Below are 22053 nucleotides of genomic sequence, written 5' to 3'. Positions count from 1 at the left end.
TATTCTGTTGACTGCTCTGAAACACTCCAGCTGGCCGATTCTGCAATTACACAATTAAATTAACAATAAAGGCAGCAATTCTCAAGGCTACTTGAGCTTGCTACTTTCATTGTCTACAGAAAGGTGCCCTGGAGGCTAAAATATTTTGCTTCAAAAGATATTAATAATTAACCCACCCACAAACAGACAAAACCCCAAAACAACAAAAACCCCATTAAAATAACCCCAAAACCAAAAGCAGAAACATAACAAAACCCAGCTCACAATTACATAAATTTCTGCACAGCCATTCAGGCTTAGTTTTAATTACTGGCAAAGCACTAAGGGATTTAGGAGGCACAATAATATTGAAAAAGTTACTTTCAAGAAAACCAGGGCTTTTGTTTAACACAGCTCTAACAGACATCACCTTCTGGCTGTCTTACAGAATGAGCAGCACCAGGGGAGTTAACAGCTGGGAAGGGTTTATCAAAAGCTACAAGAATAGGTGCCAAGAAAAAAGAAAATCAGAAATACTGAACTTTTCACTTCTAATGGAACACATAAAGAATCCCTTATTCTCTTGCCCTTCAATTTTTACTTTTGAGGGGAATCATCACAAGTCTTGTATATCATGTCAGTGAATTACTTTAATATCCTCCACTGCAATAACCATAAATCTTAACAGCTTGAATTACTGCATCTTTCTAGTCATGCTGACTCTCAAGCTGCTCAGTTTTTGTTTTTCTGCTGTAAATGTCAGACAATGAAGCTACAGCATTGTTGTTTACAGGGCTAGAAATTGCTTTAGATCCAAAGATCACAAAGGCCTGACTGAATGAAACAGGCCAACCTAGGTGCACACACACAGACACTTCCCTGCCTTGCTGAATCAGGACCTAACATGTTGCAGTACCTTGCAAAGGTTCATTATTGCATGTTATCAGGCTGGAAATTTCCATAGAAACTTCTTGATAACAACTGAGCATGTACAAAGAGCCAAGGAGAGACAGATAATGCACCATGAAGATAAACTGAAGACCTGAATTTGAGTATTTGTGCTGTAGGAAAGCGATTTTCTCTCAATAGTACTTCCCTGCCTTCTTCTTATCTCGTCCTGCATCTGAGAATTAGATATTCCAGTGGAAAAGCTGGATCACTGTTATGATCTCAGGAGCTATGGGGCTCCTGTCAGAACAAAGCAGGCAGACCTGAATAAATCTGAAATAAAAATCCCAGCTCAACCTGCAAAAGAACATCGTGACCTCTCAGCCACCATTGTCTCCTACCAAAACTACAGTTTTAAAAACATAAAAAGGCATTTTAATACTGGCTTTGTTTCACAGACAGTCACCAGCCAGGGACTGGGAGACCATCAGTTCCCCCAGGGGAGCCCCAACACCAAGAGCAGTGTAGAGACTGACTAAAACAGAAACTCCAAACCCTGCTTTTCATCCTTGACTGAAGCTGCACTTTGCTCTCAGTCTTCCTTTGCCATCACAGTACTGCTGTATCCCACAGCCACACTCTCCAATGGGATAAACAGTGGAAAAATGACATGTGGGGACCTGCTGAGCCATGAAACAATATTTACTCGTGCCAACTAGCAGCACAAAAGCCCTGAAACAAAAGCAACATCACATGTACCAGGACAGCTTTTGACACTCAGCATGACCACCAGAGAAGGGATATCTGCTCACAGTCATGGCTCCAGACTGATTTTCAGCTCCCAATATTATTGTGAATGGATGAGCATGCCTTGTGTTAAGCACGATACTGCACAGCACATTTTCAGCGCCAAAAACTCTTTAGTATACCTAAATTCAGGCAAACAAATGCAGTGTCAGAATAGACAAGAGCTGCTGCCTTTGCTGCAGGACATAACACGCCTTCTGTGAACAGCAAATTCAAATATTAAATCTTTCTAAATGTGAAGGATTTTGAAACATATCAAACGTTACCACCTGAAGTGTGTTTTCTAACATGGCTGAGTTTAAACCACCTAACAAAATTTCATTTTCAAGTTGCAGAAGCAGCCTTATGGCCTCTCAGGCACTGGTTCTGCCCTGCTGCACCAGTATTGTTTACACTTCAGCATTGATTTAGACTCCTGCAGCTCTGGGATTAGAGGCTATTTAGTTAATTGATGCAGCAAAACCAGAAGGATCTCACAACACTATTAATAAATGCACTTCATAACCAGAAGCTGTTCTTCCTTTCATGCTTTTTTCTACTACAAAGGTCAGGAAAAAAAATTTCTTGGGAGGGAAACCACCCCAAGAGAGACCCACATATGCAATTGTTCACTTCTGAGAGCAATTCTGAAAATGCTCATAACAGCCAAAACTGATCCTAATCATACAGACTAATCCCCTGTACAAGTGATTTTCTGCAATACTGGATTTTTTTTTTCTTCCCTGATACAGCTTCAAGATGCAAAATGTGTTTCTGCCCTATCTTCTCCTTTAACCACCTGAAGGCTCCCCAGAGTGTGAGCAGGGTCAGAACCCCCATGTGTCAGAACTGCAGACTCTAGATGTTTCCCCAGGGAGGGTAAGTTATATATAAATGATGACTAAAGACAAGGAAGATGATAGTTCATTGGTCCCTACTCAAGAGTTCAATGACCTGGTGATATTAAATTAAATGACATGGAGTGTTCTCCTCCTATTGACAGGTACCGGGCTGGAGTGACACAATCTGTGCTTGAAAATGAGAAATTGGATAAGGAGGGATAATAAATAAATAAAACCAACAAAAAAAAAGGGCACTGCTGAACAGTCATCCACAGCCTGAAATCTGAGCTAAGAGAAGCACAAGGATGTGAAATGGAGGGAAGAAAACAGAAGGCTAGTGGTGACACTGCTGGTAGCAGAGATCCCCAATGTAATGTCACTCTGAGCTGTGCTGCTTCACTGACTCTAAGGCACGGATGGCCACATCTCTGCTGCTGTGTGTCCAAAGGAATGAATCCCAACTGGACATGCTGGACAGGATTGTGCAAACACACAAGCATAGCAACAGTGCCTCCAAAGCCAACTCAGCTGTTGCTTATCTTGTCCCCCAATGCCTCTGGTTTTAGAGGCAGGACGTACAGTTAATCCATCTAAATGGGAGAGCTTGTAACTGCAGGGCTGCTATTTTACAGGGCAATCATCTAACCTTCACTGTATAGAACATGAGGTCAAAGTATGGCCTTATGGAAAAATAACATTTTTCCTTCATGTAGAAACTCAGGGTTTTCCAGGAAGGAATTTGGGTGATCATCACTTTATCCAGAAACGATTCCCTGCTAAAACACCTGGTACTGCATTGGCCCTTTCCTTTATCCCAGGATATGTCCCTATATCAGGCAGACAGCTCCATGTGGCTGGCTCTGTGGAGCCTGCAGGGCTCACTGCTGCACAAATCCAGCAGACGGGACCCTGCAGAAGCCCGTGCAAAAGCACCAAGCCCATGCCCGTGCATAAATGTTGAGCTCATTCCACTCTAACAGAGTCCTGCCAGGCATGTGGGCACCCTCTTCCCACAGAGCAGACAGTGCCCTACAGCAGGGAGGAATAACTAGGAGGACTAACTAGTAGGGGGAACAGGAGGAGAAGTTGTTGTGGATGCTCTTCCCCACAGAAGCCTACAGGAGGGAGAATTTCCCCAGACAGGTGACTTACTACAGCCCAAAGCAATCCTGCTTAAATACAACCTGACTTCACCTGACTTATGAGTCCCTGAGCCACTTCCTGATAATTATGGGGCAGCAAACAAGAGTGTACTGGGAACCTATTCTTTATTCACACTAGTTACACATATAACTGAGGAATGAGGATGAACAACAAGAGATTTACTTCTGTCTTCTTTAAAACTATATGGCTATTACTGACCCTGCTGCACACAGTCAAATATGACTGCATTTTCTGAATCTGCGGGCAGAGCTCCTGCAGCTGCACCAGGCTGTCCCTGGGACATGCCCTGCCTGCCTCTCAGCTGTGACAGTAGCTCAGAGGTTTCCACCACCCTAATGTGACTAAAAGGCCACTGCAGCCCAGAGTGAGATCCTGTTTGGACATTGGAGAGCCAGCAGAGCAAACACGTGTGTCTGCCTGCACCTGTCAGTATAAATGTCTCCTCAGACTGCTTGCTATTTGTGGGACAGCCAAGAGCACTGCACAGAGGGGCACAGACAAACACTCAGATGAGTTGTATGGCCTGGGAGGTGATTCAGCTCTGGCCAAGTAAAAAGAACAGGTTCTGCAATGTCCTGCTACTGAAACCAACACCAGGTAGAAACTACCTCTAGGAAGGCAACCACATTCATCTGAGGAAATTGTGTAAAGAATGAACCAGGACTGATCTCATCAGCTACTGGGTGATCTGGCAGATAAGAACCCTGACTGATTCTTCTTTAAAATACAGACTGAGGATATGCTACAAAAGTATAAACCTGGAGAAGCTCCTGGGATTTTAACAAAACTCTTTCAGGTTTATGTCAGGATATGTCACTGAAATCAGCAGTTGGTACAGCTGGAATTACACTGTAGAGAAATCAGATAACAATGACTTTTCCCTCTGCAAGAGATTATAATCAGCTGAGCTGCAGCCAGACATGATGATGGACTCAGCCCTTTCTGAGCTGTCAGTGCAATGAGATAATATTGCTGGGCAGTCTGACACACCTGGACATTCCTGGGATGCAAGCATAGCACCCAACTTGTGGCATTCACCTGGCACAGAGCTGTGAAAGCTACTCCTCTGCAACAGAGTTCAGCTCAGTTTGGGAGACCTGCTTCATTTAGCTGATTAGATCCACTACAGCCCAAGTATTTGATCTCAACTGATTTCTTGCCCAGCTAAAGGAATGCCTCCAAGATCTAGACAATGCATGAGGAATGTAAGTGCAATCAACACTGAGAACATTATCATTAAATTCTGAGCACTGTACACTGTTAGGGAGCATAAAACCTCTTCTGCAAAGGGTCTTTGCTTCAGGACATGGATCTTAAAAAGCAATACTGTGAAGTGGGAGGTGTCATTGCTGGAGGTCCCAAAAGCCATCCCCAGGCACCTTGAAAATCCAGGTCTCTTACTTAGGAGTCCAAATATTTAAGCAAAACTAATTTTAGGCAAGTAAATTTGAAATGGACCACCACTGTACACACGTATTTCACATTAGATAACAGTTTCCTTACTCAATAACTAGATCAATCCCACTTACCTTCAGTGAAGCACAATAACAGGATACAATCTAAACCTATATTGATCTAAATATTTGGCAAGAAATATGCCTACTGCTCAAAGGCTGAGCTTGACATTGAATACCCAAGTTTATGTATCTTCCATTTCCAGGATATATTCTGCAATAATTTATTACAAAGAATGTTTCCCTGCTGCGATTTCAGTTTCACCCTGAAATCAATTCCTAGCCCTGTCTGGAGGCTCATGGCTCCCTGGAAGGAGATATTTCATGTGACAGTGGTGCTCATACCTTTGTCTGTGCATCAACAGCAGCTCCCTGGTTAACCAGAACCTCTGCTACATTGACCCTGTCCTCTTGGGCAGCCAGGTGGAGGGGCGTCAGTCCACTCTGCAAATCAGAAACAACAAGTAACAATCTCCAGAGGAGGCACATGACCACTAAAATGCAAATTCAGGTATCAATAAAACTCTAAACATCCCTAAAGAAGTTACACACTCCTCTTTCACAGTGCAAGGTGCTTTGTTATCACACTGTTGATCAGCAGGAATGTACAATTCAAAAGCCAGGAAGATTATATTTCTTTAAGACAAGGAACATTTCCCCATGCAATGTTACATGTGGGATAGCAAATTAGAGCACTTTAAGGAAAAGTCACACAGTATTTTTTCCCCTCCTAATTTTCTTCACTACAATGAGTCAGACTTTAAAAGCAATATTGAATCATTGTTTACACTTCTGCAAGTTTTTTACAATCACTCAGTTTTATCCTTACCTTTTACTCCTCTACTTGCTCATTTTCAGACACAAACACAAAAGAATAAAACTGCATTTCTCTGAGATCAGGCCCATTTCTCTCTGCTCAGGGAGTATACAGACTTGATAAAAAATGCACACTGATAGTAATTTTTCTTATTTAAAACTCAAGATCTAAATATCCTTAAAACCTCAGAAAACTGTGCAACCTTCTGCCAAATAAAATGGCAGAAGATAAAAGGGGAAGGAGAGAGAATCTGCTGAGGAGATGTTGTTAGGAACGAGAAAGAATATCCTTTCCCTGCAAATGATGGTTAATTTTCTCTCCTGTTCCTACAGGAACAGCACCAAGGACAGAAGAGCAAGTGGAAGCAGTTGTTCACATCAGGCAGGAACACTCACTAAGTTTCCTACCCTTGAACCCAAACCCACATCCATGGTGCACTCCCTACCAAGGCCAGTTATTTTGACATGGCCCCACTGCATTTCACTCCAAGAAGCAATCCTGGTGACAACACAGCTTAGGTGGGTCACTGACACAAATATGTGACAGTAACCAACTATAAACTACCTTATGGAGCCTCAGTATTAATGGCCAAGCCTTCTAAAAAGATCAAGTGCTCAGTATGGGGGCTTTGAGTATGCAGCTCCAAACCATCCTCTGGGTCCTGAAGAAATAAATGCTCTTTTTACTTTTTACTGCAAAGCTGCAAAACACAGAAGTCAGTGGGCTTTAAACATCTGGCTTTGAATGCAGAGGTGCTGTGCTCTGAGGAAATGTGCATCCCCGAGAGAGCACGGAGGGAATTACTCCCCAAAGGTGGTGTTATCAGCACAATGAGGAACTGGAGATTACAACTGAACAGATTGCTGCATGCTGCAGGTAATTAACCTCTGGTGGCACTGAATCAATGTGCCAAGCACTTCAATCATGCTGCCTGTATTAGCCTCAGCAGCAAAATGGGATAGCCAATGGATGCAGAACATGTACATGGCAAATGTCCCTGTGGGGATACTGCATAAGCCCACACACAGTTGAGGTTTGTGGGGAAAAAAAAAATCAAATCTGCAAGAGAAGCTTTCTGAAGGAGGACCCACAGATAATCAAATTGGAAAGTTAGAAGCAGGAAAACACAGCAGCCCTGTGCAGAACACCCACTGCCTCAGAGGACACTGACTCTTCCTACCTCCTGAGAATAAGAAATATTTTCCATGAATAAAAATTTCTATAGCCCAATCTGCCAAACAAATCCATTCTGAAACTGCCCTTGACAATGCCAAATAACAATGTCTAGTGGGGCATTTAAAGAATTAAGGCTGCACATTTGCTAGAAACATTACTATAGAGCAGAATTAACGGCCGATGAATTCACACATAAACTAAAATACATCAACTTTCCTTTCCTACCACCAGGAGAAATGACACCAAAAGTCACTGTGGGCTAAGGAACATACCCTGGGGAGGAAGAACCACTTATATTAAGGAACAAAACCCCAGAAACAGTTGCTGTTATTATCCCATTAAAAAAGTCACCATCCTGAACAAGTCAGCTGTTACCAAGAGGTGGTAATATTTGTTACCATTTGCTGGTACATGTTACATTTTTTGTTATAAAATATTATAGTGCTAAAAAAGTTACAAATAAAAAAATACAAAAAAAAAGGGAAACTACAATTACAATAAATTACAAATACAAAAAGAAAAAAGGAAATTACAATTACATATGTAACAATTGAAAAATGGGCAGGCATATTCCTAGAGGCTGATAAATGATGGGTGCCAGCCCCACAGCTCCCCTGTGGGGAAGATATTTTCTCTCTGGCCATGCTTTGGCAGACCAGCATAAATTAATGCTGGATTGATAAATTCCACTGCAGCATGAGTTATCACCAAACCCTGGGCACTACAAAGGCTCCTTCAGTGTGACACGGCACGCTGCTCTTTGCTAGCAGACTGTTGCAGACAACTTTTATGAAAAATCCTTTCCTTAGGATTTTTCCTCCTGAGAAGCTGAGAGGCCTCAGGAACAAAATGTAAACATTGATTATCTGCTGATGTGGAATGCAACAGGTGCATCTGTGATTGATCCATGTTGGATGTTTGTAATTAATGGCCAATCACAGTCAGCAGGCTCGGACACAGAGCCCAAGCCACAAACCTTTGTTATCATTCTTTGCTATTCTATTCTGAGCTAGCCTTCTGATGAAACCTTTTCTTCTATTCTTTTAGTATAGTTTTACTGTAATATATATCATAAAATAATAAATCAAGCCTTCTGAAACATGGGAGTCAGATCCTCATCTCTTCCCTCATCCAAGAACCCCTGTGAACACCATCACAAGAGATGACGATGTGCGTTCAGACCCCTGCAGCGGCTTTCGGGGGGCAAAACGTCGCTGCAGGGCCCTCTCCTGCTCAGCCCATTTTTCACAGCCCCAACCCAGGCAGGGGGACACCCACCTTGTTGCTGAGGCTGACGTTGGCGCTCCTGGCGAGCAGCAGGGACACCATGTCCACGTGCCCGTCCTGCGAGGCGAGGTGCAGCGGGGCGATGCCCTGCCGCGTCACGGCGTTGGCATCGGCGCCGTACTCCAGCAGCGTGGTGGCTATGTCCATCTGGTTCTTCTTGGCAGCGATGTGCAGGGGCGTGTAACCGTTCTGCCAACAGAGAGCAATCCCTGAGAGCTGCTCACTCAACAGGCTCATAAATCACTTTTCCCTACCTCCCCAACTCTGTGAGTAATTGTGCCATTAGTCCTAAAAAATTCTGTCAAGCTCAGTCAAATGCAACGTTAACAAGCTGTATGAACCAATGTATCTGACCTTTAGGCAATCTTTTTTTTTTTAAAGTACTGCTAAAAAGAAGAGGATTCTGAAGTAAATTTTCAAATTTGGGGAAAAATATCTTTTCAGGAAAAGACAATCTACAGAAATAGAAGTTTGAGTTTTGTTTCATGGACATTTGCTCCTTTTCCTTAAATGTGCATAAAATCTTCAACAAACAGAAGAGCAGGATGTGTGTTCATAACTCAGAACAGCTGTTATTGTTTGCGTTTTTTTCCCCATTTCCCAGTGTGAACTAAAGCATCTTGCACATGAAATATGGCCTTTCTTGCAGCATTTACCCTAAACATTACTGACAAGCTTGTTTTTTTTCAGATCAAGGGAAAACTGAAGCATATAACTTCAGAGTCATGCATTCCTTATCTTTTTATTCCTTCCAATATGGGTACCCAGGGAGCCCACTACTAAAAATAAAAATGCAGTATCTATTGCCTGATAAAATTTTGTAACTCTAAAAAGAGACAGATAGGCAGAAAATAGATAAATGGATATAAAGAATAACTGATCAGCACACAAATAACAAAACTCTGATGGAGGTAGGACCAGTTTGTGGTACAAATTGCAATGACTGTTTAGTCAAGAATTTCCTGCCTTTCAGAAATTTACTGGCCCTCATTTTCAAGTAAATGACAAATGCGCACACATTTGCACTTGAATATGAGACAAAGTCAGGGGGGATGAGACCCAAGCTGCATATAAACCATTTTGTATTTCTGTATGGCATCATAAGGACTATTTGCCTCTCAAATTATCCAGCCCAATAAAATCTACCTAAAGGCACAAAGCATTCACCTGGCTGGGCTCCTCCCTGCACCCACAGGGCAGCAGGGCTGGTCTGAAAAGGAAGAGATGCACAGCAATGCAGGTATGAGCAGGGAATAAATACATGGGGGCTCACCAATGATTACAACAGAGCTTCAATAGGAACCTGGCAGCAAGAGATGCACAGCGCTAGTTTCATGTGGAAAGGGTTCTGCAACCTTCAAAATTCAGTTCAGATTCAGTTCACATGTTGGATGTTAAGGTATTTGAAAATAACACTCAGGACACACAGTGCCACAATCAATAAAGGAAGCACATGGCCACTGAATTTTCACTTTGAAGATAAAGTGCTTCAGGAAAAACAAGCATAATCCTCTCCCTTAGACTTCCTGCATGATACTGCCATGTAAAACAACCACCGCCACACAAGCACCTAATAAATCCTAAATACTACATGCTAAATCCTGCATATCTGCTAAAACAACTCCTTGAAATGGAGCTCATATTACATTATATAAAATAACAAATGCAGTTTCCAAATTTCTTTTCCTCAGAAATGGGCATATATTGCTTTCAGTGGAATGGACAGCGGCAGGTTGCAACGAGAAGGCAAAAGGAGAGCTGAAAAATAAAAGCTGAAATTCAGCTCAGTCCCAGTCTGCATCTTCTCCTCAAAAGGGCAGCACTCTGTCACGATGCACAGATGGAGAAGGGAACAGAGAAGTTCAGAAGGAAGGGTATTGGGTTATTCTGCTTGCCAGGGAAAAGAGCAGAAAAGGGGAAAATGGTAAAAGATGAAAGGACAGAGGAAAACTAAAGCTTTGGGGATGGCATGGTGAGAAAGAAAGGCACTGTAAAGTGGATGCTAAATTCAAATTAGGGATAAGCTGCACGTGAAATCAGGCACAATTTTTGTCTATGAAAGAGAAGAATGGTTCATCAGGAAAACTGTACCACAGCACTAGACTCTGACATGCTCATTTCCCATACCCTGTCACTTATCACTCTTCAAGGCAAATTTTGCTGGGCTTGGCTAATGAGCCACTCTTAAATTAAGATCACTGTTAAAGACAGTAGTGCCACAGGAAAGGCAACCACTGATGGAACTAACAGTGGAGCCAGTGATGAGATATGACATAACATTTATTTACTGAACCACATTTACAAAAAGTACAGGAAATCATCTGCTGTTATCTTTTGGATGAGTGCACAGCGGGTGCCCGAAGCAACAAACATGTTATGGTTAATTTTATTTAGTATTGATGCTCTGCTGGCTGCTGCCGGCTCACTTGCTGCAGAGCACTAACAAATGCTTTCTTTTAGGCACACTTTCAGCTGGCACTTGGAGGCCTGAAGTGGCAGCTGCAGAACTGCTCTGTTACAGATGGGGAGGCTGAGGTGACCTGACACGAGGCTTTGTGCCATGCTGTACCACAGTCTGCAGGGCTTCCACCTGGTTTGGACTTCCCAAGCCCTCGGCAGGGGCTGCTGCAATCCCTGCCCCTACAGGATGCTCAGCTCCCACTGGCAGCTTCTTTCAGTGAAAACTGGGTCAGTGCCTTCTCATCCTCTCCAGAAGGCCCTTCCTTCCCCCCAGCGGCATTTGAGAGTGCTGTGCTGCAGCAGTGAAAGATCAGAGATCGCTCTGGCAGATCGCTGCTATCGACAGCATTGATTTGAAGCTGCGATGCTGGCAGCCCGTGTTTATTTAACTTCCCCCTCCTTGCACCACCAACTCTGGGACCCCCACTCCATCCCCTCCTGCAGCCATGCAGAGGGGCTCCAGTGTATGGCTGCACTCAGCCATGTGTGAGAGGAAGGCACTGCCCCTCTAACTACAATACTGCCTTTTCCATTAGCTCTCCCTTCTCCACAGGACTTTTCTTTTGCAGATTTAAGGAAATTGTCTGGGTTGTTTCAAATGAGTTATTTACACTGCACTTAATCTGCTTTAAGCTACATATGTTTCCATCCTGCTTTACCTAATGTTCCTGCTCAAATATCGATTATACTCTGATTGATTATAGTATTTATCCATCCCACACTTAAAACTGGGATCCACAAAAGAAATAGTTTAAGCTCCTCTAAAGTCTCTTTGTTTTATGCACTACCAGAATAAATTTACATATTTATTCCTTCATATCCTCTGAAACCTTACACTAGGCATTGTCTTGCCTACAGTAAATTACAATCAAAGCAGGGCTGTGACTACTTTTATTTCTTGCCAGTCCATTTATGCTGGGCTAGAAATACTTTTGTTAAGCACATGAATAATTACACATATTGTGCTGAGAAACTTATCTGGCCTCAAATGTCATCCTGTGGCACAAACGCAAGTACCCATGCATAACTGGGCTTCAACCCCAAGCTTGCCCTGCAAAGTTGCCTAGCTTGGAGAAGTTACTGAAGAGACTGGACAAATGAAAAGAAGGCTCAGCATTTGCTGAGACTGAAACTGGTGATTTAAAGTGTTTCTGCATCCTTATTGCTTTTTTTTTTTTATTGCTGTTTTATTCACCTGCAGGACTATTCTTAGCAGCTTTATGTGAGACATTTATGTGGACGTGAGACATTAACAAACAAGGTCACCGAGCCTCCTGTAACTGCAAGCATACACAGCCTAGAAAGAACAGGGGTAGACAGGGAATAAATTGACATAAAAAGCCTGGGTATTGCTCCCCAGGGTGGCCAGTACCTTGGCAGAGGCGTGAGGTGAAGCTCCCTGGTCCAACAGGAGGAGTGCCACCTTTTGATTATCGTAGTGTGCAGCTACATGCAGTGGTGTTAAACCGCTCTAGAAACACATGCAGAACAAACAAGTGCTGTTACAGACCCTCTCCAGGGGAAACTCAGGGGTTTGGAAAATTCCAGTAGATAAGGTGAATAAACCACATTTGTTACTCATTCGTGTATACAGAGTCTTTGGAAACTTTTAGAATCAAGAAATAAAACAAATTTGGAAATTCTTCCCGAGCTGTGAAAGCCCCATTTGCTTTTCCCAGGGAAGATGAACAGAGAAGCACAAATCTGTGCTGCCCCCAGGGTAAGGAGGTCACACCCTTGGCAATGTTTTCCTTTTACTGCAGTGGATAAGTAAACTGCCCCTTGGATCTGTAAAAATCCAAGCTGGGCTGGTTTAAAAAGCTTGAGGTCCTATTGGCCTTTGCCCTCTGCCCCATCATGAGAGCTGGGGAAGCAGAGGCAGCTACCCAAATACTCTGATAAGGACTGTAAATAGTCTGGGCAGGAACACAGGGGAATGGTTTGTCTCCATTCCCCTGGATGTGAACGCAGAGCACATCACTTTGTTGTCAATTAATGACAATAAAAGTCACTTTGTCAAGAGTTTGCTGGCTCTTGGCAGCTCCAGCAGGGATTGGAATGCCACATGAAACCAATTCCAGCTAAACTCAGGCTGTGGATACTAGTGTGATGGTAAGTAGGAGGACATTAATAAATTATTGTCTGGTTTGAGATATTTGCTGTGCAAGTGGCAGTGGTTTCTTCTGTCCTACCTTTCCAGAAGCATCAGGAGATGCATTCTTCTGAAGCAGGAGGTTGGCTACCTCGATTTTCCCGTACTTTGCAGCCACATGTAGTGGAGTGAATCCTTTCTGTAAGAGAAAGCAGGAATATAGCAGCCCTGGGCACTCCTCCTCAGGGCAAACCAGGTTTGTCTCTGATCTGCAAGGATGCAGCTGCTTCCATCCACCCCCTTCCATAGTCCTGAGTACAGGCAGCAAGTCTGCAGATTCCCAGCTGCCCTGTGGGGTCTGGAGGCCCTTCCTTTGCAAGGCAAAGCACCATCCCCTTCCCTTGCAAGGCAAAGCACTATCTACTTTAAACAAGGGACTAGTCTGTTCCTTTCTTCACACTACCAAAGACCCAAGGGCAAGCCTATCAACACCCGCCCGGAATTTCTGCCCTGCATTCCTTCCATTCCAAGAAAATGCATGTCTGCTCACTGGGATGTGTTAAACATCAGGTCTTGAGGTACAAGCATGAAGGTTTGTACCCTTTTAATAAACATAGCTCACATTTAATCTGTATGTGCACATGGCTCCTGAAGCATTTAATTCACAAGCAGCCCTTGCTGCAGGTGTGCTCTGTGATTCTGCTGCTCCTGCAGCTCGCTCACCTTGGTGATGATAGACAGAGATGCCCCATGGTCCAGAAGAACAGAAGCCACATCTTCGTGCCCTTCCCTTGCAGAGAGGTGCAGGGGGGTGTAGCCTGATGTGGTGGCTGCGTTGGGGGATGCTCCCTGCTGCAGCAGCTGCTGCACAATGTCTGCCTTGCCCAGGCGGGCAGAGATGTGCAGCGGGGTTTGGTCATCCTAAACACACAGGGAACAACACAGGCATGCTTGAGAAAACTGCCCCTCACACTGGGACAGGAGATATTGGCCCACATTCTGTCACTTCTCAAAACTGCACACAAGATTAATTCTGCTGAGGTCTCAGCTAGGGAATGTTGCACACTGGCTTCCTCTGTGTCATATCACAAAGATACCTTGCTCTCTGTTAGTGAACCACAAAATATTCCAGACAGTGACATAATCCATAAAAGTTCATAAATTGATCAATTTTCTTCCTTATCTGGATTTGCCTCACTTTGCTTTGCAGGCCTTTCTGAAAACAAAGCTAGTGCATAATTCTGTTCCCTCATGTCTTGATCTCTTTTATAATTCACAGCAACATTTAATAGCTTAATCAATTATTGCCTGAAAACTTGCATAAAGTATAATAATTTTGGTGCTTCTTTAATGGGTGAATGATTGTTTGGAATTTTTGCAGTTAAATTTTCCTTAAGCATAACTTATAAGCACCAGAGCATGGTGTAGAAATTAATTGTCACTTTCTACTTCTCATTCAGAAGACACTCTGAAAAGTTTAAGTATGGTGTTGCCCTGTCATGAATTTCATGGTTTATTTCTTTTCCTTAATTGAAAATATGAGGGTGACCTTGTGACCTTGTTCTGAGAGTTTAAGAGGTAATTTCTCACCTGTTCATTATTTGGTTTTGTATTTTTGCCCTCCCCCTTTTCTGTTGTACAATCTTTAGATTAAGCACACTATCACAACAGTGTGGCCAAGCATCTTTCTCTCCCCATTTCCCCCTGCTGAATTTCCTACCTTTTGAGAACTGTCCTGCAGTTCTGGGCTGTTCTCTGCAAGGGAGACTTCTGCCCAGGGCCATCCTACAAGAGTGATTTTACACCTCTGGATTTAGGATGGGAGCATGCCAGGATATAAATGCTGCTCCTCTGCAGGGCAATTCTCCCCTGACTGGGGGAGCATCTTTGTGGTTCTTAAATGATTCCAGTTTGTGCCTCTTTCCCACAAATTTCTCACAGCTGATGTTAACACTGGTGTATAATCTACTGCGTGCATTTAGTTGTTATTTATGATAACAAACTGATCACAGGCAATGGCAGTTTGCACAAATTAAATCATTCTGTGAATTTACTCAGAAAATATTTGCATGACTGCTTCTGAGCACGAGCTGTTCACTTCAAGATTGTCTTTGGAGATTTACAAACCACATGAATCAGTTCTATTGTCAGGCTCCTTGCAGATATAGAGTGTATCAGCTAGAAATATTTAGTCAGAGTTCCTTATAAGTAGATAATCTCAACAGCAAACTTACTTGGGACCCAATTCACAGATACATTCACAATGAAAAATAGTTTGTGTTTTTTTTAGGCTACATCCATTTTATGACCATTTGGAGAAAAAATATTTCCTGAGTTTACCTATTAAGACTGCTATTTATTGCACCCATTTATCTCCTTGCCCTGCCTGTTTCCTGGAACTCTTTGGTTTCCATAATTTTGCATGCTCCTTCAGGCCTCTTGACCATTTCTTTTTCCACCATCCTTACCTTCCTCAACTGCAACTGTTTCTATAGGATTTGTTCCTTCTTTCCAGCCCTCTGCTACATCCCCTCACTGTGCCTCCTCCCTTTAGGTGTTGTTCTTTACAAGTCTAACTATTTTTGCATACATATAGGCTGTTGCTTTAGGGACATGACAGGAGACACCAGAAGCCGAGGGTTTCCAGTTCTGCTGAAATAACATCAGATTTGAGGAACTCCTCTCCCTCCTCAAATCCCACTTCAAAACAGAACTCTTCAAACCCATGATAATTTATATTAAAAACCAGGATGGTATCAACCTGACATCTTCTGCCTTATCTCTTAGAGATCACTTGTGGCTATAGCAGGAGGGAACATAACAAAATATCAGGGGGCACCACAAAGGCTTGGCCTCACGAATAACACGGCCAAGATGAATGTGAGTCCCTGCTCTGCCCAGCAGGGACCGTGCAGGTCTGTTCCACCTGGGCCATGCCCTCACCTTGGCTTTGGCCTCCACCTGGGCTCCGTTCTGTACCAGGTACCTGACGACCTCGGTCTGGCCAGCCCTGGCTGCCATGTGCAGCGCTGTCTCTCCTCTCTGCACACAAAGCAAAGGCAGAACAGAGTCAGACACACTGCAGGGAGAGCAAACACCAGCGTGCTTCATAAACACAGAAATACCAGGGACCCAGCTCAGAATCATCTCCACGAGAAAATTCTGCTGCAGCTGCCTGTAAGATGTAGGATTAAATCAATGTTTGACCTGACACTGTGTGCTGCAAAGCAATTTATTGCAGGGTCAGTTTCCCAACTCAGTAGTGCCTTTGTCATTATTTTTTGCTGAAAAAAGACAGTGCAATTTTTATATTACTAGCATTTTATTAGCAATGTTAAAAATTATATCCTGAATTTAGTAAAAAATGTATTTCAAATTTTGTATATTCAGGCACACAAATATTTGGCTTTCCTTCTGTAATGCCTTATGCCTCTACTATCATTTGTTATCTGACAGGCACTGAACAAGAAGGAAAAAAAAAATCATTACTGAGTACATTCTTCTAAAGTTTCATGGACTTAATGAAAGACAAATCCAAGGAAACCAGAACAATTCAGGAGGGAAAGTGGTTTCTACCTTTTTGGATATGAATGTGTCTTTAGGTACAAACATCTGCAAATTAACAAAAGGTGCTGCATTTTTACATAATTTAATAGAATCAGGAGGTGAAGACCATTACAAAATATTGTCTTCTGGCTGCACCTGTGTATGGAAAGTGAAAAGAAGGCCAAACTGATAAAGAGGATCAACATGCTTCTGCCTCTCTTCCACTTCCCAACTTTCACATACCCATCCAAGAGCAAGTTCAGTTTTTACACATGCCCAGGGAGCCCTGGGGCATGCAGCACAGCCAGCAGAGGAGGCTGGATGGACACAGGCAATATGTCCCCACAATCTGCTGCAATCTGTTGAATTTGCCTTAAATGGCAGACCCCCAGGGTCTTGGGAAAACAGTGCTCAACAGTCAAGCACAGATCCCAAAAATTACATTTGAGAAGCTACGGTATGTTCTCCTTCTTTACTTCAGAAAAATCAAGAGATTAGAGCCTGCTTAGGGTCAAGCCCCTTTGGACATTTCCTCAACCTGCCAAGGGTCTCCCAAGCAGGAGTCAGCAGGCTGCACTTTGCCATGACTGCTGCACTTTGCCATGACTCCAGCATGAGCCACAGGTGCTGTGGAGGTGGGTGGTGGACAGCAGAACCAGGCACTCCATCCCAGAACTGCTCCCAGATATTATCACACATTCATTCCCAGTCCTGCCTTGCTGAAAGGAAACCTGTGACTCACCACATTGGTAGTGTTGGGGGATGCTCCATGATGCATTAGCTGTGATACAATATTTACATGTCCCATGAAGGCAGCAACATGGATTGGAGTTAGGCCCGACTGAAAAACAGACCAGAGTTCAATTAAAATGCTTATTTCCACATACCTTTACAAGAAAGTCATGGAAAGAACATTAATTTTTCTAAAGCGAGTAAACCCAGCTGCTTGCTCTTCTGAAAGGGTTTTATATTCTTAAATACATGTTTAAATTTATATTCTTATATACATGCGCTTAAATGAAAGGGCACACAGGATTGGGAACACCTATGAGTGTGGTTAGTGAGCAAATATATAAATGTTCTAGGAATTCAGCAGCTCTTCATCAACAAAATCAACCATAGATAAGCAAAATTAAGATTAGGCATTTGCTAAATATTGTCTTGGAACGTGAAAAAAAAAATATAGAGAAGCATTCTTGGTAAAAAGGCAAGGCTTTCTGAAACATTCAGCTTGTGCTAAAAAAGATCACCATCATGAATCTGCACCACTGCCCTTACACAGGATATGAGAGCCCAACTGGAGAGAAAGAGAGGGAGAGAGGAGGAGAGGGGAAAAAAGGGAGCAGTCATCCAGCAGGGCATGACCTCAAGGATTCTGCTTTAAAAATCCAATCAGTAGTTAATATTTCCCCACGTGGAATCACCCTAAAGCCTCCTCACAGCTCCTGCACACCTGTACCAAGAGCCAGCCAGAGCCTCCAGAAGGAACTTCTGCCACCAAGAGCAGGAGATAGCTCAGGGGATGGCTGGAAATAAATCCCCATTATTTAGGCACCTTCCCCACAGATATATACAAGTCCCAGAGGGCAGAAGTGAGGAAAGCACTTCTCTTCCTTTCTCATGCAGAACACCAAACATGAGCAGAAAGGCAGAATAACTGGCCAAGTGTGTCAATTGTTTTACCTGCTTCAAACAATTTAGTAAATGCTTTTAAGAGTTTTTAGATAGTCTGGAGCTAGTCTGGAGCTACATGAACTGCAGCCAGGGCAGACTCTTCTCCCTCAAGCAAGCCAGGAAGGGATCTGTATGGTTTGCTGCTGAATTGTTAGAACAACCCCACACACATTAAATCAACTCCATTTTGTGTAGATGAACTATTCCTCATGGCACTTTATTTAATCCATGGAATTCTCTGTCATTTTCTTACATGGGCCATTTCACTGTGGTCGCACATTCATAGATGTGATCTTTGCTCCCCTTCTAACTTGGTAAAATATACATGCATGGAGATAAAAATTCCCACAGGTACTTAGTCAATCTCAGAATTGTTCCAAGGACTGGGTGCAGACTATCTCATGCTGACTGAAGTGACAGCATATTGATTTCTGTCTAGCTGATTTGTGATGTCCCATGATGGTGGGAGAACAGAACTTCTTTTCGGAAAGCCAAAAAAAGGCCTGACTTAAACCACCTTTAAAACAGGACTTGAGTGAAGCATAGTCTTCACCTCAATGTCTGTAACAGAGCAAATTTCATCCTTAAGGCCTTAAATTACAGAAGGAAAATTGGCAGAAATGGTAGATTTTAGGAAGTTCTTTTGTTGCATTTCACTTGTTATTCTCACTGTAATCCCAACATATATCAGTTGTTTGTGATTTGTGATTTATTGTTCAATTTTATTATTTTGTACTACCTAGTTGAAAAAAATTGTTGACTTAATTGGTAATGCTCTTTCAGAAATACTGAAATATTAATCAATACAGAGGCAATGAATTTTGTAAGAAAAGCAAAGACAAGCATGCAAAGACCATTTCTTACCTCAGTTACAGCTTGAATTGATGCACCGTGCTTTAGAAGAAGTTCCATTACTTTTATTCTGTTCTTCTTGCAGGCAATGTGAAGAGGTGTGAAACCATTCTGGAAATGAGAAAAAACACACTTTTTGATGCCCTCATGTAGTTAAAAAATAGAACTGGGTATGGAATTCACAAAATAGGTTTTTCTGTTTTAAAGGAACAACTGCCTAATTTATTTTGGCATTACTACATTTTTCATGTAATAGACAGTAAACATTTATAAGAAGATTGAGATCTATTTGATGTATCCAGTTTTAATTATGAAATATATTGCTCACTCCAATAACATATATTGCTCACTCCAATAATGAATTTATTTTCAAAAAAATCTCAATTTATGTAAAAATGTCAAACCCTTCTTTTTTGCTTAGCATATTCACTTTTACCTGGCGAGGGTTTTCTGCTGGAGTTTTTGGGGAATTTGGAGTGGGTTTTTTGGTTGCTTTTCTTTTGACCTTTTGGAGCTGCTGGTAAAAAAAGCACTTTACCTTTTACAGCTCTGGAATTTACATCTTCTAAACTATTTTTACTACTTGTTTTGTTTGTTTTTTTTTTTTTTTTCCCATTCATTCCCTGTCAGCTTACTGCAACTAGAAGTATTTCACCCCTTCCTTTATAAAAGATGTGTGCAGTGGGGTGAACATTAGAACTATCATCTTATTTAGTGAGAGATGATACCACAGAAAAAAAGTAAATCAGGAAAATAGGCTGTCCAGAACACCCACAATTGGTACAGCAACATCAGAGCACCAAATGCTGATGCTGCTCGGTACAAAAGAGCCTTTGCAGAACATTCTGAAAACAACTGGCAGAGCTGGTCCCTCAGATCTGATCAGAATTATCCTTTTTTACCTGCCATCTAGTAAAGAATACTGTATGTTTTCATGATGTGAGGTCATGTCGTTGTCTGTTCCAGTGTAGCAGGGGAGCTCAGCTGTGTTCCATGTATCCTAACAGCTTGACCACAGACACCTGAATACAGCTGGTCTGCCACAAAAGGCACAGGGGCTGAGAGAAGGAAATCTGTGGAGCCTGTGCTGCCTCCAAGAGAGTCAATCCCTCCTGGCTCCTGAGGGTTTCAGGAGCTCACAAAACATTTCAGGAGCTGAGTGAGTTAGCATCAGGCTGTGAGACCAATCAACCCAATTCATGTCAGAATGCAAATTTGTTTGGAACAGTTCTTGAAGCACAAATCAAAGAGACATTTTAAATAGAATGGACTGAGATTGCACTTTGAACAAAAGGCATTAATGTATTCTGTTTGTATGCAATTTAACTGCACTAATGTATTTTGCTGCTGAAGTTGTTTCTAAAGTAGAGAGGCACATGACTCCATTGACATGGAATACCACAAATACTCATTATGTAACTCATTCCTACCTTTCACTGTTTCACATCACTGAGAACTCAGTGATGTCTTAAACATCACTGATTATTTTCTGTGTACAAACACTTGGAAAACAAGGATTCTCTCCATACCAAAAACTACAGCAGTTGTGTCTGCAGCTGTTTCATCTACTCATAATCATAAAAACCTACCAGGAGACAAAAGTGCTCTAGTTACACTAGAAATTCATAAATTACTGCTGACTGTCTGCAAGCAAAGGTCGTCTCTGATTGCAGGGTACATTATCAACACTTTGAACCCCGAGCGTTTGTTCTTGGGCTGTGGCAATAACAGCCCATCCTCTCTGTCAGCAGGCAGAAAACACCTCCCAGGAAGTCCCAGCACAACTTTGCAGGAATGCTTGGCTGTGAACAACACCCTGCTGCGTACTCACCAGTGCTTTGGCATTAGGATTGGCTTTCTTGTCCAAGAGAACCTTGGCGACTTTGTAGTGGCCACAGTGGGCGGCGACATGCAGCGCAGTCAGGTAGTCATTGGTGACATCGTCCACAGGCACGTTGTGCTGGATCAGGAGCTGAACACAGTTTAGATGATCCCCTTGTGTTGCCATGTGCAATGGAGACAAACCATTCTGCAAACAGACAGACCCAGCAGGATGGGTTAGAGGATGCTCAGAGAAGGGAAACTCCTCTGTGCCGTTCTTGGGAGTGTTTGTTGTATGAAGAATTTTACAAGCCCAGAGAGAACCCAAAATAAACTTAACATGTTCAGTGTAAGGATGGGGGTTCTTACTCCAGGATTTGGAGCTTGTTTGGTAAGAGTTTGTAAGCAGCCCCACACTGAAAAATTGTCATAACATACCAGCCATGCTCTAAATGCAGCTTCCTTCCAGTCTCAGACAAGCTACTCAATTTACATGAGTTACATGAGGAACAGCACTTTGTGACTTTTAGCACTCCAGCCAGGGAATTTGCTGGTTTTTAAAGCTGAGTTAAACTCACCACTCTAAATGTGGCCTGTATAAACCAGGCAGGACAGCACAGGTCAGAGCATCAATCTGTGAACACTACAGCCTTCCTTCATCCCTCCACTCATGTTCTCCTGAATGTGGGTTTGTACACATGCTTACACCACATTATCCAGCTCTGGAGACCACTATTCCCAATCCTCATTGGTAAAGCACCAGAAGTTTCAACTGGGCTAAAAATCTCTGAATAAAACCTCCATGCTGTGACCAACCAGCAGCAGTGGTAAAGCTGTTCCACCAGGGAAACACCTGGGAGAGACTCATGCACCAGTGAATTGTGTCTTGCCATGTTTAAAATAGTGAACAAGCTGCCAAAATATATTATATTTCCAGAATAAAACCATGAGAGAAAATTCTCAAAAAATTGAAAGGACTGACACTATTTCATGATGAAAGGTTAAAAATATACACCAGAAGGAAAGAGCCTTTGTTAGCAGCGGTACACAGCTCCTCCTCCCAGCTGTAGGGCTTTTTTTAGTCGATTCTTGTGATGCCAAATTTAGTTTTGAGTGCAGCATCTATTCTTGTAGCAGCACACAATGGTTTATAAGCTGTAAGTGACTGCCAGCACACTGTGTCTGGAAACACAAACCTTTGCTCACAGGCGCAGT

At 42.7% G+C, this 22053-nt stretch overlaps 1 protein-coding gene across 33 annotated transcripts in view; it reads right to left on the bottom strand.

The window, feature by feature from the left end:
- The window catches only part of ANK3 (ankyrin 3), a 342435-nt gene that overhangs the window by 83666 nt on the left and 236716 nt on the right, over nucleotides 1-22053 (bottom strand). For all 33 annotated transcript variants that reach the window (XM_074544616.1, XM_074544617.1, XM_074544614.1 and 30 more), the window contains exons 10-18: nucleotides 20849-21046; nucleotides 19030-19128; nucleotides 17234-17332; nucleotides 15889-15987; nucleotides 13669-13866; nucleotides 13046-13144; nucleotides 12226-12324; nucleotides 8385-8582; nucleotides 5459-5557 (exon numbers count right to left, since the gene is read on the bottom strand). In XM_074544616.1, coding sequence (XP_074400717.1) covers nucleotides 5459-5557; nucleotides 8385-8582; nucleotides 12226-12324; nucleotides 13046-13144; nucleotides 13669-13866; nucleotides 15889-15987; nucleotides 17234-17332; nucleotides 19030-19128; nucleotides 20849-21046 — 1188 coding nt within the window. The remainder of the gene's footprint in view (nucleotides 1-5458; nucleotides 5558-8384; nucleotides 8583-12225; nucleotides 12325-13045; nucleotides 13145-13668; nucleotides 13867-15888; nucleotides 15988-17233; nucleotides 17333-19029; nucleotides 19129-20848; nucleotides 21047-22053) is intronic.

Source organism: Zonotrichia albicollis, chromosome 7, assembly GCF_047830755.1.
Source record: "Zonotrichia albicollis isolate bZonAlb1 chromosome 7, bZonAlb1.hap1, whole genome shotgun sequence".
Classification (NCBI taxonomy): domain Eukaryota; kingdom Metazoa; phylum Chordata; class Aves; order Passeriformes; family Passerellidae; genus Zonotrichia; species Zonotrichia albicollis.
Note: the sequence above shows the minus strand (reverse complement) of the source record. Positions and strands in the feature narration are given on the sequence as shown.